This window comes from Peromyscus leucopus, chromosome 2 (assembly GCF_004664715.2).
Source record: "Peromyscus leucopus breed LL Stock chromosome 2, UCI_PerLeu_2.1, whole genome shotgun sequence".
Taxonomy (NCBI): Eukaryota; Metazoa; Chordata; class Mammalia; order Rodentia; family Cricetidae; genus Peromyscus; species Peromyscus leucopus.
This window is the reverse complement of record NC_051064.1, coordinates 31,190,208-31,213,389: the sequence shown is the minus strand read 5'-3', so window position 1 is coordinate 31,213,389 and position 23,182 is coordinate 31,190,208. Positions and strand designations below refer to the sequence as shown.

At 39.2% G+C, this 23,182-nt stretch overlaps 2 protein-coding genes across 2 annotated transcripts in view; one reads left to right on the top strand and one right to left on the bottom strand.

The window, feature by feature from the left end:
• Positions 1–23,182, bottom strand: part of St18 (ST18 C2H2C-type zinc finger transcription factor) — a 312,791-nt gene that overhangs the window by 198,515 nt on the left and 91,094 nt on the right. The window lies entirely within an intron of this gene.
• Positions 21,122–21,663, top strand: LOC114684047 (eukaryotic translation initiation factor 1-like). Its single transcript, XM_037202462.1, has one exon. The coding sequence runs from the start codon at positions 21,150–21,152 to the stop codon at positions 21,489–21,491; it is 342 nt and encodes a 113-aa protein (XP_037058357.1). The 5' UTR covers positions 21,122–21,149; the 3' UTR covers positions 21,492–21,663.

The window sequence follows — 23,182 nt, the reverse complement described above, 5'->3', positions numbered from 1 at the left end:
TATACCCTTTTATGAATTACGCCTCAATTAAAAAAAAAAAAAAAGTAGCCCCAAATAAGAAGCAGCTCTGAAAAAGAAATTATAACTTAAGATATTTGAAAAAAAACAAGGTGAATACAGGTTCAAAAGTAATTAAGATACATTTTCTTGAGGCTATCTAGAATTAGGCTTTAAAGAATTCTACCATTTCAAGTTTACCACTAGTTACTAGATACCTATTTACAAACAAGATGTTCACCCTTTTATTCCTTTATCAAGAGAAAAATCTACCTTCAGACTATGAGGGTGGTGATGGGAGGGACTAGAAAACAGGATTCAAACAATCCCATGCAAATATCACATTTTTCAAATGGAAGAACTCCAAACTGCACTAGAAGTTCCAATCACTAAGACACTTTCCATTGAAATGATTTAAGTACAACTACATGGCACCAAGGTTTAGGCCTAATATAGGCCTGACAACCAAGTCCTTATTTTCTGGAAGAAAGGCCTCAAAAGTCCCACTCAATTCCACATAACAATACTTCAAAGATCAATTAGGTTTTCCTTTCCTTAATATTTTTGTTTTTGACTTCTAATCTTAAAGACTAGATTAAAACTTAGCTCATTTCCCAGAAGGCATTGCTTCCCTTTGCTCTATGAAAGAGTCCACCAATACCTCTTCCTCAAAACCATCTAGCCCCCAGGCTCCAGCCTGTGCTTGTGATGCATCTTTCTCAACATCCTGAAAAGGTAATGTAGGTAAAATATGCTCATAAACATTAAAACTAGTTGTTAGAAAGACGTAATTAGCTTTATAATTTAAGTTTTAAAGCATAAATACTTGCAGCTTAATCTGCACTGACAATGATTGTCGAAGCCTAGAATTCAACATTTACAAATTCTCATTCACACACACAAAACACACTATTATCACACAACTTGTGTCTTGAGAGAATCTTCTGCTTTTTAAATCTTTGGCCTCCCAGTCAATCCCAAGTTCTACCAACTTTTCCGAGTTCTGGTAGTTACCTGGACCACTGAGGCATTGCCACAAGACTTCTTCTCTTTTGAAATATCCTTTTTCTCTAGATATTAGGATAGCTACAACAGCTTGTTTCTTCTGTGGTGTATGTTGGTGTGGGATTATCTATTGCTTGATTTTTCATGGATGTGTTTAGCTTCTTTGGGTTGAATTTTCCCTTCTAGTGCTTTCTGTAGGGCTGGGTTTGTAGACAGGTATTGATTAAATCTGGTTTTATCCTGGAATATTTTGTTTACTCCACCTATGGTGATTAAGAGTTTTGCTGGGTATAATAGTCTGGGTTGGCATCCGTGGTCTCTTAGTGTCTGCATGAGATTTGTCCATGATCTTCTAGCTTTCATAGTCTCTATTGAGTAGTCTGGTGTTATTCTGATGGGTTTGCCTTTATATGTTACTTGGTCTTTTTCCTTTGCGGCTCTTAATATTTTTTCTTTGTTCTGTGTGTTTAGTGTTTTGATTATTTTGTGGCGAGGGGACTTTTTTTTTTGGATCCAGCCTATTCGGTGTTCTGTAAGCTTCTTGTATCTTCATATGTATTTCTTTCTTTAGGTTAGGAAAGTTTTCTTCTATGATTTTGTTGAATATATTTTCTGTGCCTTTGAGTTGGTATTCTTCTCCTTCTTCTATCCCTATTATTCTTAGGTTTGGTCTTTTCATGGTGTCCCAAATTTCCTGGACGTTTTGTGTTACAACTTTTTTGTCTTTAGTGTTTTCTTTGACTGACGAATCTATTTTCTCTATCGTGTCTTCAGTGTCAGAGATTCTCTGTTCCATCTCTTGCAATCGATTGGTTATGCTTGTTTCTGTAGTTCCTGTACATTTAGTCAGGATTTCTATTTCCAGTATTCCCTCAGCATGTGTTTTCTTTATTGTCTCAAATTCATTTTTCAGATCTTGGAATGTTTCTTTCATCTGTTTAATTGCTTTTTCTTGGCTTGATTTGATTTCTTCCCATTTTTTGTTCGTTTTTTCTTCCATTTCTTTAAGGGAGTTTTTTATTTCCTCTTTAATGGAGTTTTTCATTTCCTCTTTAAGGAAAGTTTTTATTTCCTCTTTGAGGGAATGTTTTATTTCTTCTTTAAGGGCCTCTATCATCTTCTTAAAGTCATTCTTAGGGTTTCTTCTGTTTCTTCTGTCTTGGTATGTTCAGGTCTTGCAGGTGTAGAATCACTAAGTTCTGATGTTGCCATACAGGTCTTTATGTTGTTGCCTGTATTTTTGCACTGGCGTCTACTCATCTCTTCCTCTGTGCGGTGCAAGTGGTGTCTGTGTCTGAGAGTGCCTCTCTTGTTCTAATTTTTAGTCTTGGTTTAGTAGGGGTTCTTGGTTAAATTGGTGCTATTGGGCTATTTCTTCAGGGGCAGCTGATTTCAGTCAGTGAAGTATATACTTATGATTCTGGTGATCTGGTTTGGTGGATGGGCAGCTCCTTCTTCTGTGTTCCCAGGTCACATTTTGTTCATTTGTCAACTCCTCAGCTGATCTTGTTTATTCAGACTTCAAACTGCAGGCATCTGAATCCTCTCCCAGATGGGTTTCAGCTGAGCAGGGTAGTCTCTCCAACACCTCCAAGTTGTCGGGTTTCACAGGATCAGCAGCTGGGCCCTGGGTTGTCCTTAGTCAGAGTGTTCAGATTCGTTCTGGTTCCGTCCCACGGAGATAGCTTCTTCCCCAGGTGTTGGGGTTAGAGGCATCCCTGTTCCAAGCTGCATCTGCTTGTCTCCGTCCCTGGGCCTGTCTACCTCTGCGGTCCGCCAGGCCTGTATGTCCCTGTCAGCTGCCACTGGGTCTGTCTGCCTCTGCGGGCCATCACCGGGCCTGTATGTCTCTGCCAGCTGCCGCTGGGCCTGTATGTCTCTGCCCGCTGCCGCCGCGGGCCCACCTACCTCTGCTTGTCACTGCTGCCGGGCCCACCAACCTCTGCTGGCCGCCACTGGGCCTGTATGTCTCTGCCGGCTGCTGCTGAGGGCCTACCTACCTCTGCTTGTCATGGGCCCGTCTACCTCTCTGGGCTGCCACCGGGCCTGTATGTCTCTGCCGGCTGCCGCCGGGCCTGTATGTCCCTGTTGGCCGCTGCCACCGGCCCGTCTACCTCTGTGTGCCTCCGCTGCGGACCTACCTGCGTCTGCTTGTCTCTGCTGCATGGCCTGTCTACCTCTGTGGGCCACCGTTGGGCCTGTATGTCTCTGCTGGTTGCCGCCGGGCCTGAATATCCCTATCGGCGGCCGCGGGCTGCTGCCACAGGCCTACCTGCATCTGCTTGTCTCCGCCGCCGGGCCTGTCTACCTCTGTGGGCCGCGGCTGGGCCCGTCTTCCTCTGCAGGCCGTCTCCGCGGGCCTACCTGCATCTGCTTGTCTCCGCCGCCCTCATTGACTGATTTTTGTATGTGGAATCATTCCTGCATCTCTGGAATGAAGCCTACTTGATCATGGTGGATGATGTTCTTGGATTTGGTTTGTGCATGTTTTATTGAGTATTTTTGAATCTATGTTGATGAGGGAGATTGGTCTATAATTCTCTTTCTCTGTTGCATCTTTGTGTGGTTTGGGTATCAGGGTGACTCTGGCCTCATAAAACAAATTTTGAAATACTCCTTCTCCTTCTGTTCTTCTTTTTTTTTTTTTTTTGAATAATTTGAGGAGTATTGGCATTGGCTCTTCGTTGAAAGTCTGGTAGAATTCTGTACGAAAACCATCTGCCCTGAGCTTTTTTTGGTTGGGAAAATTTTAATGACTGCTTCTATTTCCTTAAGGCTTAGAAGTCCATTTAAATTGCTTATCTGACCTTGATTTAATTTTTGTTAGTGGTATCTGTTGTGAAAATTATCCATTTCTTTTAGATTTTCAGTTTTGTAGAGTACAGGTTTTTAAAGTATGATTTAATGATTCTTGGAATTTCCTCCAGTGTTTGTTGTTATGTCCCCCTTTTTTTGTTTCTGTGTTGTTAATTTGGATATTCTAACTCTGTCTTTTAATTAGTATGGATAAGGGTTTGCCCATTTTGTAGATTTTCTCAAAGAGCCAACTCTTAGTTTCACTGATTCTTTTGTTCCCTTTGCTTCTATTTTGTTGATTTCAACCCTCAACTTGACTATTTCCTTCTGTCTACTCTTCTTGGATGAGTTTGTTTCTCTTTGTTCTAGAGCTTTTTGGTGTGCTGTTAAGTTATCAGTATGAGATTTCTCCAATTTCTTTAAGTAGGCACTTAGTTCTATGAACTCTTATCACTGCTTTCATTGTGTCCCACAAGTTTTGAAATGTTGTCCATTCATTTTCATTGAATTCCAGGGAGTCTTCAATATCTTTCTTTATTTCTGCCTTGACCCAGTAGTCGTTCAGTAGAGAGTCATTAAGTTTCTATGAGTTTGCAGACTTTCTGTTGTTTCTGTTGTTGAAATCCAGCTTTAATCTGTGGTGGTCTGACAGGATGCAGGGGTTTATTTCAATTTTTTTACATCTGTTGAGACTGCTTTGTGACTGAGTATGTAGTCAGTTTTGGAGAATGTTCTGTGAGGTACTTAGAAGAAGGTGTATTCTTTTGTGTTTGGATGAAATATTCTGTAAATATCTGTGAGGTTCATTTGATTCATTATTAACATCTGCAAATAGATCCATATTTATCACCCTGCACAAAAATCAAGTCCAAGTTGATCAAGGACAGCAACATAAAACAGAAACACAGAACCTAATAGAAGAGAAAACAGGGAATAGCCTTGAACACATTGGCACAGGAGACAACTTCCTGAACAGAACAGTAATAGCACAGGCACTGAGAGTAAACTTCAATAAATGAGACCTCATGAAACTGAAAAGCTACTATAAGTCAAGAACACCATCAATATGACAAAGGACAGCCAACAGAATGGGAAAAGATTTTCACCAACTCCACATCTACCAGAGGGGTAATATCCAAAATATATAAAGAACTCAAGAAACCAAACATCAACAAACCAAACAATTCAATTAAAAAACAGGGTACAGATGTAAGTAAAGAATTCTCATCAGAGAAATCTCAAATAGCTGAGAAACGCTTAAAGAAATGTTCAACATCTTTAGTCAGCAGGGAAATTCAAATTAAAACTGCTTTGAGATTCTATCTTACACCTGTCAAAATGGCTAAAATCAAAAACATTAAGTGACAGCTCATGGTGGTGAATATGTGGACAAAGAGGGAATGAACACTCATCCATTGCTGGTGGGAAGCAAACTTGTGCAGCTACTATGGGAATCAATATGGTGGTTCCTCAAAAAATTGGGAATTAATCTACCTCAATACCTAGATATACCATTCCTGAGCATATACCCAAAGGATGTTCTATCATCCCACAAGGACACTTGCTCAACTATGTTTATAGCAGCTTTATTTATAATAGCCAGAAGGGTATGAAGCAATACCTGGAAACAATCTGGATACCCCTCAGTTGAAGAATGGATTAATAAAAATATGATACATTTACAGAATGGAATATTACTCATCTGTTAAAAAAGTGGCATAATTAAATTTGCAGGTAAATGGATAGAATTAGAAAAAAAATCCATCATGATTAAAGCAACCCAGACCCAAAAAGAGAAATATGGTATGTACTCACTTATAAGTGGACATTAGCTCTTAGTTAAAGGATAACCATGCTATAATCCACAGACCCATAGAGGCTAAGAAATAAGTTGAGCTCAAGGGAGGACACATAAATCTCCCTGGGAAGGTGAAATAGAGGGTTTTGTGGGTGGACTGGGAGTGGGTATAGATGAGAACAGGAGGGATAATGTGGGGGGCAGGGGGATTTGGATTGAAAGATCACTTAGAGAGATGACTGGAAATGGGGCACATTTGGAGAAACCTACTGAAGTGGAAACTCCCTGGAATCCACAAAAGTAACCCTAGCAAAGACTCCAAATAATGGAGGATACAGAACCTGAACTGACTAGCTCTTATAACCAAGCAAGGCTCCCAGCAGGGGAAGTGGGACACCAATCCAGCCATAAAACCTTCAACCTACCTGTCCAGCCTGTAAGATATGTGTTCTCCATTTTTCTAAAGTATTCATTCAAAGGATAAAAATATACATAAACAATAACGAAAATTTCAAAAGATGTTATTAACTCTTTTTTGGAAAAAAAAACTTAACTGTGGAACCTAGAAGTAAGCCTAGTGATACCATTTGGTACTCCAAGCATTGCCTCTGAAACAAAACAAAACTTTTATTTCTGCACAGAGCTCAAGAACTATCTATTTATATACTTTAACAACAATGCCACTTCACCTACACCAGAACTTCAAAGATGTAAGAGGTGCTGATGGTTGGATGCCAGATGGTGCTTCATCATATGACAGGGCTAAGACAAACAGAACTGGTTATATTGTAGCCATGTGTGTATATCATTGGAAATGTTTGATTAAATATATTTTTTGTGTGTAAAATATCTGCTAGGATATCTGGTAGCACTGGGAGATATTATTTCATCTAAGTATAAGTACTCACTACCATAAACAACTTCAGGTGTTTACCTGTCAAACAAAATCTTCATACCCTTTGGCTATAGAATATTATTAACATGAAATGAATAAGCTACTAATGTACTGCACCATTCTATAGGGAAAAATCTTGGCTCAGCAATCCTTTCAGTGATCCCTGGGAATATAAAGAAGGCATTTAACTCCAAAATGTGTCTATTGAGTTTAATTGGTTTATTATTATTCAGATTTACAATTGAGTATTTTTAAATGATGGAACTCATCTACAATTACGCATTCTACAAACAAACAAACACAAAGCCTTGGTTTTGTAATACCAAAACATTAATGTTTAGAAATTAGTCTGTCAATCAATTCTATCTCCTCCTTTCAAATAAAGGATGAAAGTCTCAGTCAGATATGAGATCTGTGTATAATGAAGTTATTCTGGTTTCTTTTCTATGAACAAATAGACACATAGAACTCATCAAATTAAGTATTGTCCTATGACAGTTTCAACCCTTACTGTAGAATATTGGAATTTAATAGAATGTAGCAATTATGTGTTTTTCTTCTGTACTTTAAATTCTATGTGTACAGATGCTGAAACATCTAAACAGATTCCCCTAATGTGTTTAGAAGCAGAAGCCTCATTATATAACATTGTGAAGTGTTTTGTTTCTTAATTTCATGACTTTTTAAGAGGTGTTAAGGAATTGCTGAGTGGATAAGGGTACTGGGTGGTACAGGAGCCCCAATTTCATTCATGGGCCAGAACTGGCCCAATGACAGACCTAAAGGGAAATATCTTAGCTACAGTTCTGTAGCTGTGAAGAGACACCATTATCAAGAAAACTTTTAAAAAAAGCATTTAATTGGGGGGCTTGCTTACAACTTCAGAGGGTTAGTTCACAATCATCATGTTTTGGGAGCATGGCAGCAGGCAGGTAGGCATGGCACTGGAACAGTAGATCTTACATACTGATTTGCAGTCAGGAGGCAGAGAGAGGTTGGGCCTGGTACGGGCTTTTGAAACCTCCAAGCCCACCCCAAGTAACACACCTCTTTCAACAAGGCCACACTTGCTAATCTTTTTAAAACAGTTTACCAACTAGGAATCAAACATTCAAATATATGAGCCTATGGGGATCATTCTCTTTCAGACTACCACAGGAAGGGAAAGGAAGAAGCCAGATTGATATGGCAAACACACAACATATGGCATTGTGATGGGTGACTTAGAAAAACATTAGGATTAGGATGTCCTTATCATGCTGCTTCAAGTGAAATGGCTTTCTTCTGTTCCCACCTCAATTATAAAAGAAGTAGAGTGTCCTTGCCCAGTTTCTGTACACAAGCCAGCACCCAGCATAACAACACTCATCATTTTACCTACTCATTTCTTCACCTAGAATATGACCCTTATAGACTTCATGTGCAAAATAAGTCCTGTTTCCCCTTTTTGTTGTATTTTCTTGGCTTATTTTGTCTAGGAAATTTAATTAATTTTGGTGAAAATTTGGTTTCCTCACTGATAAGTAGGATAATGTTTTCCTCCTATGTTTTCTATGGATTAAATAATATATTATCTACAAATAGTATAGCATTATTAAACTATAATGCATCACACAAAAGCTAGCAAGTACCAGAGGGTACTCCAAGATGACATCAGTCATTTCTTATGCTGGGATAAAATCTGAAACCTATTTCTAAGTGGAAAAGGACTATTTCCTTTGGATCCAGACTCTAGTGCATTTGAACCTCATGTGGCGTTTCAAGCACTTTGGCTTCAGTGTGCATATTTACATTATGTCCACCTCTTCACTGCTCATGTTCACAAGTTCCATTGCCTCATGGGTTTTGGTACAGGTTATTTGCTGAGTTGGGTTCACATACAATGCAGTCTGAGCTCCTTCCCAGTGGCCTCTCGGAAACACAAGAAAAGGACATTTTGGTGTAGTTTGTAAATGGGATGTTCTTTAAACAAATCTACTATAATTAAGTTGAGAAGATCACTGGCCTAAAGTGAAAGCAACCTGAAATCCTTCATTTGCTTCTGACCCTGAACCAGAAAGGAACTGAAAAATTGACTGGTTAAACTCCCTGAAACAAATGACGCTTGAGTGGTTTCATGCATAATAACTGCCTTTGATGTAAATGGGGCCATCAGTCAGCAGCCACAGATGTTGTGATCTACCCTCTATTTCTAAAAGGCCTTTCACATGGGACAAAGCCCCCATAAACTTGCTGTTTTCACATAGCTCAGGCCTGAGAACTGAGCCTTCATAGAAGACCCTGGAGAAGACTAAAACGAAGCACTAGTACGCAGGTACTGGCATAAGTCCCTTCCTAACAATATCATCAGAGAATTTATACTCTTTCTATGCAAAAGAAAATAAGGTACTGATTTCATACAGGGGATAGGAAAGATGGTATCTTTCAACAGGCTTACTCCTAGTAGAATTCTTTAACTCAGGTCTTCTTGTGCATGCAGTCAAACACTAACACTAGATGTGCCTCAATATATTTCCTGTCTCTTATTTGGAGCCTGTTATTCTGGACTGCACAGAGCCTCACATTTAGTAGCCCTGGCTGAGAGAAAGGATGGTATTACTGGAAAGCAACACAAACCACTGTACTGTTTACGCACATTATCCAGGTGCTATGTGCTATTGTGTTTTATTTCTTTTAAAACAAATATATGCTTATATACTTGCAGTTTGCATGATGAACTTAGGATGAAAATAAAAGGAGATGGATAGGAGTCATTTTCAGAAAGAAATTTACTACAGAGAAGCCTTCAAAGCAGCAATTCATTTCCTCACCTGCAGCCTGACAGACCATTGACATTAAAGCAAAGACATGTCCTAATCGTCATGCATGTAACACTTTTCCCCTTTTTTTCACATTTGTATGCTAATCACAAGAAGCAAAAATAGACTTAGATTAGAAATCAAAGATTGGTTGTATACAGGTAATAGAGTGCGTGAATGCTTTATTTAAAGATAGAAGGCTCTTGAACCAGGCTTTATTATTGAACTAAGACTATCTATCCTTTTTGACACTTTTTAAATTAAGTTCTTCCTCTAATTTATGTTTTTGTCAGCTTTCTTCCCTTACTTGGTTTTAAACTGGCATCCCCCCTCTCTCTAAGTAATAAACTACTCCACAGAGAAGAAAAAAATTTTAATGACCCTCGAAATTCTGATTAACAAAATGGATCATTTGTATACAGCAACAGAATTATGAATCCTTCTGAAATATCTGTGCAGAAATTTCACCTGATGCAAAATTTCATTTTCCCTCTTTCTGACATATCTCTAACTTTTCCCTTTAAAAATGGAATAGCTATGGTTTCTCTATAGAAAGGTCAAACACTGAACAGCAAAGGAGATATAGGGAACAATTTTTGGGTTCAAATAAAACAGGATTCCCCCTGCCCCCATTTTTGAATTAAAGGACTTGAGTTCCAGAGTACTAACATTTCTCATAGAAAACAGTTTGTCTAAGCTGGACTTAGATCATACAGGATGCCTGCCCCTTCAACTGAGGCGCAGTCTGGCTCCCTGTTCCTGTGAAGGCAGCCTGCCTCCCAGTACATTCTGCCTCCCATCTGACTTCCGCAGAGTTTGAGGCGCTTAGGACACACAGAACAGGAGAGCAGCTGCACACTGGTGAGTGGTGGTAGCACATTATCTGTGATGGTGCCATGCTAGAAAAATATGGAGCATAGGTTTCCCACTTACCACCATGTCTACCTGAGAAATGCAAACCAAACTTAACAAGACACATTCTTCTGCTTCTTGGCTTTAGCTTTGTTTTAACAGCTTGGCTGTAGTGGGAGGCAGGGAGATTGGGATAATACAATGCTAGAGGAAGCAGAATTCTAAAATTAGGTTCAATAAAGAATCAGGAATCAAAAGTTGTTTTAAAATAATGGCATACTTGCATCATATCTTTCCTCAAAAATTGCATTTCTCAGCACATCTCTTCCACTGGTATTCAGTTGACTTGCATAAAGTATGTGTTTCTGCTTTCCCCATATTATAGAGTAGGTCCTTTTTTGCTTCCCTGTATTTTACCAGTCCTTCAAGACCTAGTGGAGTGCTATTCTTCTCCCACAACTTCAAACATATACACCCCCCAATGCCTCATTCTCTAACTAGCAGAGGGACACAGTACAAGGAGCCCAGAACATGCCAGCTAGCCCAGACTCAAATGCTGACTCTTGGTGGTGGTGTTTCCCTTCATGACATAACTTCTCCACCTGCAGAATAGGTAAATAAAAATTCTTACTTTACTAGATTCTTACATGTTTTGGATAAAGTCTGGCACATAGAAGATATTGTGATAACATACACTAGATGAGTTAAGTTCAATAAATATAAAGCAATGGAAAAATAATTAAATCAGATAATTATTTACTGTAAATTGTGAAGTCAGAGTGCATGAGGTTGAGATGAATACCTAGTATCTTTAAAGAGTCTGAAATCCAGTACAGGATTTAAGTCAAGTATACATATGAATATTAAATAAAACAGAGAGAATGTTAGAATGAATTAGAATTTGCAAGAACAAATCAATAGGGTATTCTTGTATAATAATAAAGGGACCAGCCTTAATATTATACATCCCAGGGGCTCAGGAGAGAGAACTACTAACGGCGAGGACTATTATCAGGAAATATAATCTCAGCACACCGAGTTCTATAGTCCACTTGCTTTAATTCCTCTGGCATAACATCCTTTATACACAGCTTCAGTTCTGTTCTCATGTCTAGCTCCTTTCTTGCCTGATTTCTCTCTATATTTATCTACTGTCCCCTCTATGTTCTATCTTAATTCCTTCATCTAGTTCTGCCCCTTCTAGGTTCTCATCCATCTTGTTCCTTCCCACATCATCTCCTCTCCCGTCTCCTTCTCTCTCATCTGGCTCTTCCTTATCTTCCATCTCGTTCCTCTAGTACTCTGCTGTAGCCCTTCAATCTACTTCTCTCCCATCTCAGTTCGTTCCTCTCAAGTTCTTACCCATCTAGTTCTTCCATTCTCTTCTCTCTTCTCTGTCCCCTCCTGCCCTGGGAGTTCTGGTTTATATACACTTACAAGCAGTATTTCCTTAGCAGTGCAAAGCCAGGCTTCCAGGGTCAAATGGAGGGGTGATTAGAATAGGCTTAACTGACACATCCGCCAGGCCTTCTCAAACAGGTAACCTGGATGCTTAAGTCTGTTCTTAGAGAGTACAGAGGTATCTCTGATAAGGTACTTTCCTCCATTCGGTGATGGACCTGGCCGGATGCTACCAATAATGATAATTACAGGGAGGCTTGAACTGGAGTTCTGGCTGAGCATAGCTGTTATCACAGAAGGTTATCTAAATATTCCTAGAAGTGGTTAGGTAAGTAGTTAGAGGTCTATGAAGTTAGTAAGGCTGTAAGAAAGGAGGGGTCTGAGCTAAATTGTGTAAAGCTATTACTTAATGTCTACCTGACTTAGGCGGTGTCCCCTTGTGGAATTTACCTTAAGTCAGGAGACTCGCCTGTGGGCTGTTATCACTGTTAATCCTCGGAAATTGGGTGACCACCTGGGTGATGTCTCCTTTAGTCCTTGAAAGTGGCTAGGGGAGAGATCTGATTCCAGAGAAGGCCTTTCCTGAGGCTGTTCTCAAAATGCCTGGAATGTGTATGTCCAGAGAGTGATCAGTCCACACTGTTAGCTCTTCTTAGGGAAAAGTCAATTGGGGAAACTATGAAGGCACACATGATTTTCATAACAGAATACAGCTGATATATAACAAGCCAAGTAACACCAAAAACTCCTTGGGATTTGGCTTCCTCTGGAGGAATTCCCTGATTCCTCCAGGTAGTGACTTTGCCATAACCAGCTGAGTTCTTATGATATTCCTGCGGCCCGTAGCAGGGTATCATCAAAATTTAAATAAATGTGAAGTAGCAATTAATTGAGCAAATGTTAGAGGACTAATAGAGACTGTCCTTTAATATAATTATTTGGGTTTTACTAATAGTTAATAATGATATTCATAATGCATGAACCAGAGAGTCTGAAGTGACAGATATGATATCCTGGGTATATAACACATCTCACTAAAACTTTGTATACAGCAGAGCATGACTGAACCCACCTTTAATCCCAGCATCCTGAAAGCAGAGCCAGGTCAATCTCTGTTGTAAATTCAAGGTCATGCTGGTCAGCATAGTGAAGTCAAGGCCAGCCAAAGCTACAAAGTGAGACCCTATCTCAAAAACCAAAGTAAAAGCAATTGTGTGTACTAAAACATCCCCTTGACTCTACAATTGTCAGCTGTGCACATTTGTGACGGGGTTTGTAATATGTGGAGATCAGACAGCTGGTTCAAGGTGTGGAGACAGTGACCTAGGCTTGGATCCCAGTTCTCCTACTCCTGTGTCTATAGAGACAAAATTCTGGAAAAACTTATTAGCATGCTTTCTTCATATCTAAGTCAGGATGTATCCAACAGTATTACTTTACTAGATATTTGCAAGAGTTAAATCAAGTAGTATATGCAAGAAGGTATGGATTTTCCCCATTTACATTTTTGAAATGTGAATTGAAATGTTCATTTCTTTTCAAAATGTGTGTTTATGTATTGCATGTACACATATGCATACATGTGTTTGGCATATGTATAGAGGTCAGTGTAGGTTCCTTCCTTTCACTATATGGGTCTAATAATCAAACTCAGGTTGTCAGGCTGTGCCTTTACGTACTAATACATCTTACTCGATCCTCAATGTTACTATCTAATCCTAAGTATAGGACAATGAAGTCTAGACTGTGAAGGTTAGTGTTCATTGTCAACTTGACTAGAACTTGAATCACTTAGAGACACACATCTGGCTGTGTCTGTGAGGGTATTGCCATAGAAGACTGATACCAATCATTCCAAATTGAATTAAATGAGAAAAGGAAAACTGCTGGCTGCCTGCAGTTCTCTTTATTCTGCTTCCTTATTCACCTAGATATAAGTAAGCAGCCTCATCTTCATGTCACTACAGCCATGAGACAGAAGCTGCTGCGAATCCTTGTCTTCTTGACATGACAGGGTCATTTCACTCATGAACACACAGCAGTTATGCTTATCTACAAGATCAAGCCAATCAATCTCACAGGTGAATGGGGGATGGGAACAAAAGCCATCACCCCTATCTGAGGAAATACGGGAAACTGATAGTCATCAGAGAATGGAAAGTCATTTTTCTTCAGGGGTGTGGCCCATAGTAGTTTACTCATGCTCTGCTGGATGACTCCGTATCCATGAACATGTATGAAGCAATAGATAAACTTGGTTGTTTTTTTTAAAAAAGACATTAGTTCAGGAGGAAGATGTGATAGGAAATGTCCAGAAGGAATTGGAATGGTGGAATGGGGATTGATATAATCAAAATGAACTGTATTCATGCACAATAATAATGACAAATAATAAAAAGAAAGTTTTTAAAAATTCTCACAAAAGGGGGAAAACATCATGGCAGATACCAATGAAATTCAACTATTAGAACACTTTTTTTAGACATTTATTTTATTAATCTATACTTGTGTGTGTAAGTCAGAGAAGGTATTCATGTATCACAGTGGCACATAGAAGTCAGACAACAACTTGTAGAAGTCATTCCTTCCAACTTGTTCCTGGAGATCAAACTCATGTCTGTCATGAAGGTCATGAAGCTCTTAGGCATGCATCTTGACCCAATGAACCCTCTCACCAACCTGAAGGACATACTTCAAAAACAATTTTTGAGACAGTATCTCAATTTGTAGGTCTTGATGGCCTTAAACTCAGTGCATAGACAAGGCTGGCCTTCAAATCACAGAGATTCTCCTGCCTCTACCTCCCAAGTGCTGATCTTAGCCTTTTAAAACCTTCTGAACTTGTATTCCACTAATTTGGAAAATCTATATTAATTATTTATAGAGGTTATCGTGTAATATGTTTAATCAATAACCCCCACTTCTTTCAGATACCCCCAGGTCTATAAAATATAAATAAAACAACATTAAAAGTTTTCTCTGAATTGTAATAAGAGTCCAGTCAAGACAGATTAACTGCTGAATTCTACCAGATTTCTAGAAACAAATTAATAGCGATACCTCTTCTCAAACTACCCCATAAAATAGAAAATGAAGGAATATTAACAAACTCTTTTATATGAAGCTGGTATCACATTGATGGATTTTAAAAATCAGATTAAAGAGAGACACACAGAAAACTATCCACCCAATCACTCTGACAAACACAGGTATAAAATTTCTCAACAAAATATTTGCAAAAGGAATTTAAGAACAGATAAAAATATCATCCATCATGACCAGGTTTGTTTTACTCCAGAGATGTAGGGATGTTTCAACTTCATAAATTGATAAATTTAAGCATCATGTAAGTGAACAGAAGTCACATAATCATTTTAATGACTACATAAAAGGCTTTAAAAAATTTAGCATTTCTTAATGATAAAAGTCTGGAAGAAATAGGAATAGAAGGGGAAAATGTCAATATACTAAATATATGATGAACTTGTAGCATTGGCTACAATGTTGATTTTACTAAATTGAAAAAATATCGAAAAGCATGTCTAGTAAAATCAAGAAGACAATGGGATCTACTTTCTTACTCTTATTTAATTTAATGCTAGAAATCTTAGTCATAACAAGACAAGTGAAGCAAATAAAAGTGATACAAATAGGAAGGAAGCCAAAGTGTGTACTTACAGGTGGCATGATTCTTTACACAAGAAACACTGAACACTGTCAGCAAAGTGGCAGGATACAGAATTAACATACAACAACAACAACAAAAATCCAATAGCCTCCCTGTGTATCAATGACAAATGTGCTGAGGAAGAAATCATGGGAAAAACTGCAATTCCAGTTGCCTCAAAAATATCATCCTGGAAAAAAACCTAACAAAGGAACTAAAAGACTCCTACAAGGAAAACTTGAAAATAGGTAGATCTTCTCCTCCAGCCTCCTGCACCACACCAGTCCTTTATCTCAGTTTGCAACTTCCACAGGCCTCCCTGGGAACTCGCCAGCCATACTGGCCAGAGGACCAGGGAGGTAAACTTCAGACCTCCGCTTTCCCTTCTCTCCATCAAATCCAGTCCTCTAATCTTACCCTAGATCTGTAGCAGAAGAGCTGCTGCAGCCTCCCCTTCCTTCTCTGCCCCCATCTCCAAAGGATCATGCAGGTCTTCCACCACAGCCTTTGTCACCACTCCATCCCTTTGTCTCAGGCCCCAAGTGCCCCACATATTCCCTAGGAACCCACTAGCCTTACCAGCTCTGGCAGCAGATAGGCTAGGAAAGCAGGCAGGTGAGCTTCAGATCTTCATTCTGCCTCCTCATCACCAAATCCAGTCCCTCAGTCTCATTCTGAGTTCTGTAGCAGACTTCTGACTGTGGCCTCTACTCCCTCTCTGGACCCATTCCCTGGAGACTAAACAGATCCTGGTGGAGCATCCTGCTTTCCTCCATGAACACCCTCAACTCCTCACCCTTTCTAGCTCACCTCCACCTCTAAGAGTCAACTCCAACTACCAAAAACAAAAACAAAAACAACCACATTCTAATTTGTACCCCCAGAGGCCATACCTGGCAGGTTCTCAGAAGCATTTCCTATTAGGCAACACACAGCCAACATTAAGAATCAGAGAGTATAACAGAAGCCAACAAATAGAACAGAGGATCTAAGAATAACAATTAATAAAGGGGAAGTAGGGAGTAGCCTTGAACTCATTGGCACAGGAAAATACTTGCTAGACAAAACATCATTAGCACAGGCACTAAGATCAACAATAAATGGGACCTCATGAAACTGAAAAGCTTATGCATGGCAAAGGACACTGCCAAGTAAGTGGCAGTCTGGAGAATGGAAAAGATTTTTACCATATACACATCTGACAGAGGGCTAATATCTAAAGAATATTAAATAACTCCAAAAACTAGGTATCAAGAAAACAAATAACCCAATTAGAAATGGGGTACAGATATAAAAAGAGAATTCTCAAAAAGGAAACTCAAATGGCTGAGAAACAAAGAAATATTCAGTATCCCTAGTCTTCAGGGAAATGAAAATCAAAACTAGTGAAAGATTTCATCTTATACCATGGCCAAGATGGTCAAGATCAAAATGACCACAATCAATAACAACACACAATAACACAATCAATAACAACAGCTCATACTGATGAGGATATGGAATAAGGAGAACACTTACCACTGCTGGTGGAAGTACAAACTTGTATAGGCACTATGGAAATCAGTGTGGTGGTTCCGCAGGAAGATGGAAATCAATCTACCTCAAGACCTTGCTGTACCACTCTTAGGCATATACTCAAAGGACTCTTTATCCTACCACAGTGACACTTGCTCAACCCTGTTCATTATTCCTCTATTCATAATAGCCAGAAATTGTAAACAATTTAGATGCCCCCAAAAGCTAAACATATAAAGAAAATGTGGTACATTACACAATGGAATATTACTCAGCCATTAAAAAATGAGATCATGAAATTCTCAGGTAAATTTATTGAACTAGAAAATATCATCCTGAGTGAGGTAACACAGATCCAAAAAGACAAACATGCTATATATCCACTTATATGTGGATATTAGTTGTTAAGTCAATGATAACCAAGCTACCAGCTCAAGAAGCTCAGAGATTAGATTCAGAGAAGGAGACTAGGGGGCATGGATGAATCTCCACAGAAAGAGGAAATAGGATAGTTAGTTATAAATGGATGAGGCAGAGGGATTAAGATGGGAAGATCAAAAAGGTAAAGAGAGGGAACAGAGGACAAAAAAGAGAATACAGAAGGGACTGGTAAAAACAAGGGCTATTTGAAGTGTTGTAGCTTAATACAGTAGAAGTTTCCTAAAATATATACATATATGAAGAAATTCTAAATGAAATTGCCAAACCAAATAATAAACCTGACTTGGATATCTTTTGTCACCAAATGAAGTCCAGTACCAGGAAAGGGTACATCTAATCTAGTTGTTGACTGAAACACCAAATAACCCAAACTATTGCCAAGGCTCTTGGTAGTTCCCTACAAAGTGAAGGAAAGACCCTATTTCTGAAGATACCTGTATAAGTCACTGAACATAGTATTCATGGCATTGGAAGGTACTCTGCATGCTACCAAAGGAGAAAGATAAACACTAACTTGTCTACAAACTGTTTGATCTACAAGAGTGACCTGCCTGCAATATATGCCGGTACAAAATCTGAGGGATTAACAAACCAATATCTGATTTGAGTTAAGTCCCATTCTATAAGATAGAATGCATACCCAACACTGAAGCATAGACTGGATAGGCCATGGACCTAGAGGAAAAACCAAATGCTCCACTAACCTGTGGGTCATGACCCCTTTGTGGTTGCATATCAGATATTTATACTATGATTCATAACAGTAGAAAAATTACAGTTATGAAATAATTTTATGGTTTGGGGTCACCACAACATGAGGAACTGTGTTAAAGGGTCACAGCATTAGAAAGAGTGAAAACCACTGTGCTAAAGGAATATAGTAATAAAATAACTCCTAGCAAAATTCTTCTAAATTCATACAGAAGTGCCTAGCTCAGACAACATCAGAAAAGTTTTCTCCTTTTTACCCATTTTTAAATTAACACTCAAGTTATTTTTATTTATTTATTTACAGTTTGAAACAGTAGAGTGAAAAGATAGAGAATACTTCATGGTACATGCAAAATATATAAAATTGAAATGTCACTGTTTGCACTAAGGCTCTACCAGAACCACACTTGCTCATTTTTGCCCAGGTCTGACAACTCTCATGCTGCAAAGCAGACTCAACAGTTCTGATAGAAATCATATGGTCCACAAAGCCCATATATCAATTCCTGGACCTTCACAGAAACCATGCAAACTCCTGGAATAAACAAACCTCTGTGGCAATTGCTAGGAGGATGCCAAAGGGACAAGGAGAAAAGGAAGTAGATTCACCACATGTATACTTTTAAAGGGGATTATAATCATTAATGCAAGAGATCTTCAATATCATCACTCTCTTTGAAAGTAAACTTGGAAATATCATCAACAGATGATTTTTCTAGGAAAATTCACATGACTAAACCTCTCCTGGAAAGAGGTAGAATAAACAGACTGCCGACAATGGAAGCAGTGTTTAAAGTTGCCATGGAAATAGGCCTCCTTCCTATCAGTATGACCATGTGAGCTGATGCTTGCATTAGCAGGCATACTCACATCAAACAATTTCCATTCCATGTAATTCTTTTAGGCATAAATTAGAAAAGAAATCTTTTTCATTTATTTTGAAAAATTAGTATATTCCTGATACTAAATTATGAAAAAAATAAGATAAACACTAATTTCTAAAAAACATCAAGTTCTATTTATCCATGTAAGTAAGAATGGTATGATTTACACAATACTACCTTTTCTAGTGATTTTTATACTAATACATGTGTTAATATCTGTTTGTGTTACTAAATCAGGGGTAAAGGCAGACTGAAATCTCATACATTTGAAACATACATTTGATAAAATTCAACACTCATTTTTATTAAAACTTTGTGTTCCTAATGTAATAAGTTATGTCTGTAACCATCTCCTTTACCTCCTTTACATTCTTATTTCCTGCCTTCCCCACTTCTCTTTCCTCCCTTCCTTTAATCTTAGCACTAGTCATTAGAAATGAAGGGAGTTAAGAAAAGTATCCAAGTAAAGACACCCTGCTAGGACTTCTGGTGTGTCGAGGACATGGAAGATAAGCAAAAAATGTAGGCACTGAAAATAATCAAACAATAAATGAAAATAAATGCAGTGTTTCACTATGTACAGGATCATTTTCCCCAAGCATAATAATTTTTTTCATTGTTACTTCACAAAACTGTAATTTTGCTATTGTTGTGAGTTGTAATGTAAATATCTGTGTTTTCTGATGGTCTTAAGTGACCCCTATGAAAGGGTCATTCAAACTCAAAGGGGTCATGACACATGGGTTAGGAACTACTGAGCTAGAGTTGTCTGAGAAGAGCTAACCTCAGTTGAGAAAATGTCTCCATAAGAGTTGCCTGCAGGCAAGACTATGGGGTATTTTCTTAATCAGTGATTCATGAGGGAGAGCCCAGTCAATTACAGCTGGTGCCACCCCTGGGCTTGTGGTCCTGGGTGCTATCAGAAAGCAGGCTGGATGAGCATGAAGAACAAGCCAATAAGCAGCACTCCTCTATACCTTCTGCATCAGCTCTTGCCTCCAGCTTCCTGCTCTATTGGAGTTCCTGCTCTGACTGCCTGTGAAGATGAACTGTGATATGAAACAGTAAGCAACACAGACCTTTTTTTCCCTAAGTTGCTTTTGCTCATAGTGTTTCATCACAGTTATAGTCACTCTAAATAAGATAGATGGGTTAAAGTGCTTTGGGGGCAAGCCTAAGGACTTGATCCCCATCCACCTAACACCGATGCATCTGTAACTCCAGTGTTGATAAGTGGAGACAGCTGGATCCTTGGGTCTTGATTGCCAGTCAGTATTGCTGAAATGGCAAGCTCTACATTTAGTGAGAGTCCCTGTCTCAAAACAGAAGGTAGGGGGACAATTGAGGAAGGCATCCTAAAGTCAACCTCTAGCCTAAACACATATCCACATGGGTGAGTACACACATCTCCTTCAATAGTTCTAGATTAAAATGTCTGTTTTCATGCATCTTTTATGCAAGTCTGAAATCATTTAACTGACAATCCCATCAACATAATAAAGAAATGACTCTAAAAATAACTGAGAACTTGGAGTGATGGCTCAGTGGGTAAAAGTGTTTTGGCATAAATGTGAGAACCTGAGTTTGGATCCTCAGAACCCATGTCTTCTTTTTTTCCCCCTATAGTAACTGGTGTACAGAACTTTTCTATTACTCGGTGAAATAATATAAAACAAAGCCTTGGTCATCTATGTATCATGGTGAATATGAGAATATTTGCAAAATGCAATTTAATTCTTGGCTATGATGTGATCAGATTACAAAGTCGCCCTGAGCCTACATATGCATCAATATAGATAGAATATATGTGTGTTATTACATGTCTGTAATCCAACCACTATTGTAAAGGGAAAAAGGAGAATCCCCAGAAGCTTGAAGACCAGCTAACCTGGTCTATGAGGTGGTAACACTAAGAAGCCCTGTCCCAAACAAAATAGAAATTGAAGACTGATACCTGAGACTGTCCTCTGACCTCCACATGCACTCCGAACTGTATAACACGCACTCTGCAATGTCCAACATATGGATTAGAGAGAGAATGAAAGGCTCATTTCTCTTTCACACAGTAAACAGAAGTGGTGATGACATGAAAGTAAAACATCTTTGTTGCAGTAGGTTTATCAATATTAGGAAGAAATAGAAGACGGCAAAAGCAACTGAAGGATTCTGGGCAGCAGGTCTACTTCCTACAGTCAAACTTTAACAGCACTACAGCCAAGATCATACTATCCAGACTGCAATCATAATTAGCCCCAACTGCCCCAGTCATTGAGCTGTGGCCGCTCAGCTGCCTCCCCCTCGAGGTCCCTCGCTTCCCAACGCACCACCCCCTTCTCCCGCAGCCGCCTTCCGCAGGCCTTTTTTTACCGAGGAAAAGGAATTGTATCATATGTCCGCTATCCAGAACCTCCACTCTTTCGACCCCTTTGTTGATGCAAGTAAGGGTGATGACCTGCTTCCTGCTGGCACTGAAGATTATATCCATATAAGAATTCAACAGACAAACGGCAGGAAGGCCCTTACTACTGTCCAAGGGATCACTGATGATTACGATAAAAAGAAACTAGTGAAGGCGTTTAAGAAGAAATTTGCCTGCAATGGTACTGTAATTGAGCATCCAGAATATGGAGAAGTAATTCAGCTACAGGGTGACCAGTGCAAGAACATATGTCAGTTTCTGATAAAGATTGGACTGGCTAAGGACAACCAGCTGAAGGTCCATGGGCTTTAAGTGCTTGTGACTCTCATAAGCTTAAGTGAGGATTTCCTTGCAATGAGTAGAATTTCCCTTCTGTCCCTTGTCATGAGTTTAAAAACCTCACAGCTTGTATAATGTAATCATTTGGGGTTCGCTTTTAACTTGGACTAGTGTAACTCCTTCATGCAATAAACTGAAAAGAGCCCCCCCCCAAAAAATTATCCCCAACTAATGCAATTTTCTTTGTTCTCAACTAGGTTGATTTTATTCTAGTTCAACAAAGGTACAGAACTCCCATGTCTAACCACTTCTAAAGTGAGAGCTGCCTCCAAAGTTATTAGTAGCAAACCAAACCAAAACCAACAGCAGACACAGAAATCAGTGCCAGAGAAGTGATGGATGGCACAGTTGGCATGGCCAGGATAGATACCTGAGAAAGTCAAGTGCTAGGCTGGGCTCTCACAGCCATGTGTGAAATATTTCTCATTAGTACTTGGATACTTGCATACAGGCTGCAGCATGGGCTAACTACAGATTGGAGTCTGTAGCGATTTCATAATTACAGGATTTTAGATATATGTTCTGCCCAACTTATAGAGGAAGATTGAACCTAGGATGATTAGACAAAATTAAATAGGAGGGAGGAACAGAAATCAATGACTTAGTCTTAGACATCTACTTCAAGTGTGTGTGTGTGCATCTGTGCATCTATGTGTGTGTGTGTGTGTGTGTGTGTGTGTGTGTGTAAACATAAATTATCTGCCAGTTGACTATCTCCCCCACATGAAAATAAGCTGCACACAGAGCAGGCACAGCTCATGGTGTTCTAGAGAACTGTAAGAAAACCATCAATAGTTGCTGAATTAGTGTACAAATAAACCACTGACTTTCTGTAATACCAGTATCTATCAATGACATTTGAAGAAAGTGCATTTCAATGTTATTTTGAAAGAAGTTTGGTTGAGGCTCATGTGTTTAAAAACAAACACGCCTCTTATGTATGAAAACCACCTCCTAACCAGCAGAGGATGAACACTGGATAACCGTAGAGAAAATGGAGGGCCTTAGAATGGAACTGAAGGCACATATTTAGACCCTGGGTTTCTTCACAGTATTGAAAAGCAAAAAAGAAAAGATACAGTAAAATTGAAGAGAAAGTAGTGAAGATGTTCTTTATTAAATAAGTAGGTAGAGAGACACAAAAGCTTTATACCAGGTCCAAAAGGAACTTGGGATAAATGTCTAACTGTGGTGTCTTTTAGCACATGAAAGCACTCGCTGGCCTCCAGGCACCACAAGTACCTGTTACAGAGTCTACCTGGCATCCTGGCTCCTCTTAGCTCTTCTAACCCCAGCCCAGTACCCCAAACTTCTCCATCTCCCAGGCTTCCCTTCCCCCAACTTCTCATGCCTGTATAACCCTGCCACTTGTCCATATGCTCTCTTGGCTCTTGGTCCTCTCTCTCTCTCTTGGTGCCCTGTCCCTAGCCATGGCCTGGTTCATTCTGCTGGCCATGTTCATTCTACTACTTCCCGCCTCTGTCTGAACTCTATCAGATGCTTCTGGTTGTACTCTCCTCATATCTACAATAAAAGTCTTCCCTTCAACCATACCTTAGAGTCATGTCTTCAGTTTATATACATCTGGTGCCCAAAATCCCGCTTTATATACTTTATCAGTGCCAAATCTGGGAAGTTCAAATGGAGACATGCAGTGGCTCCAG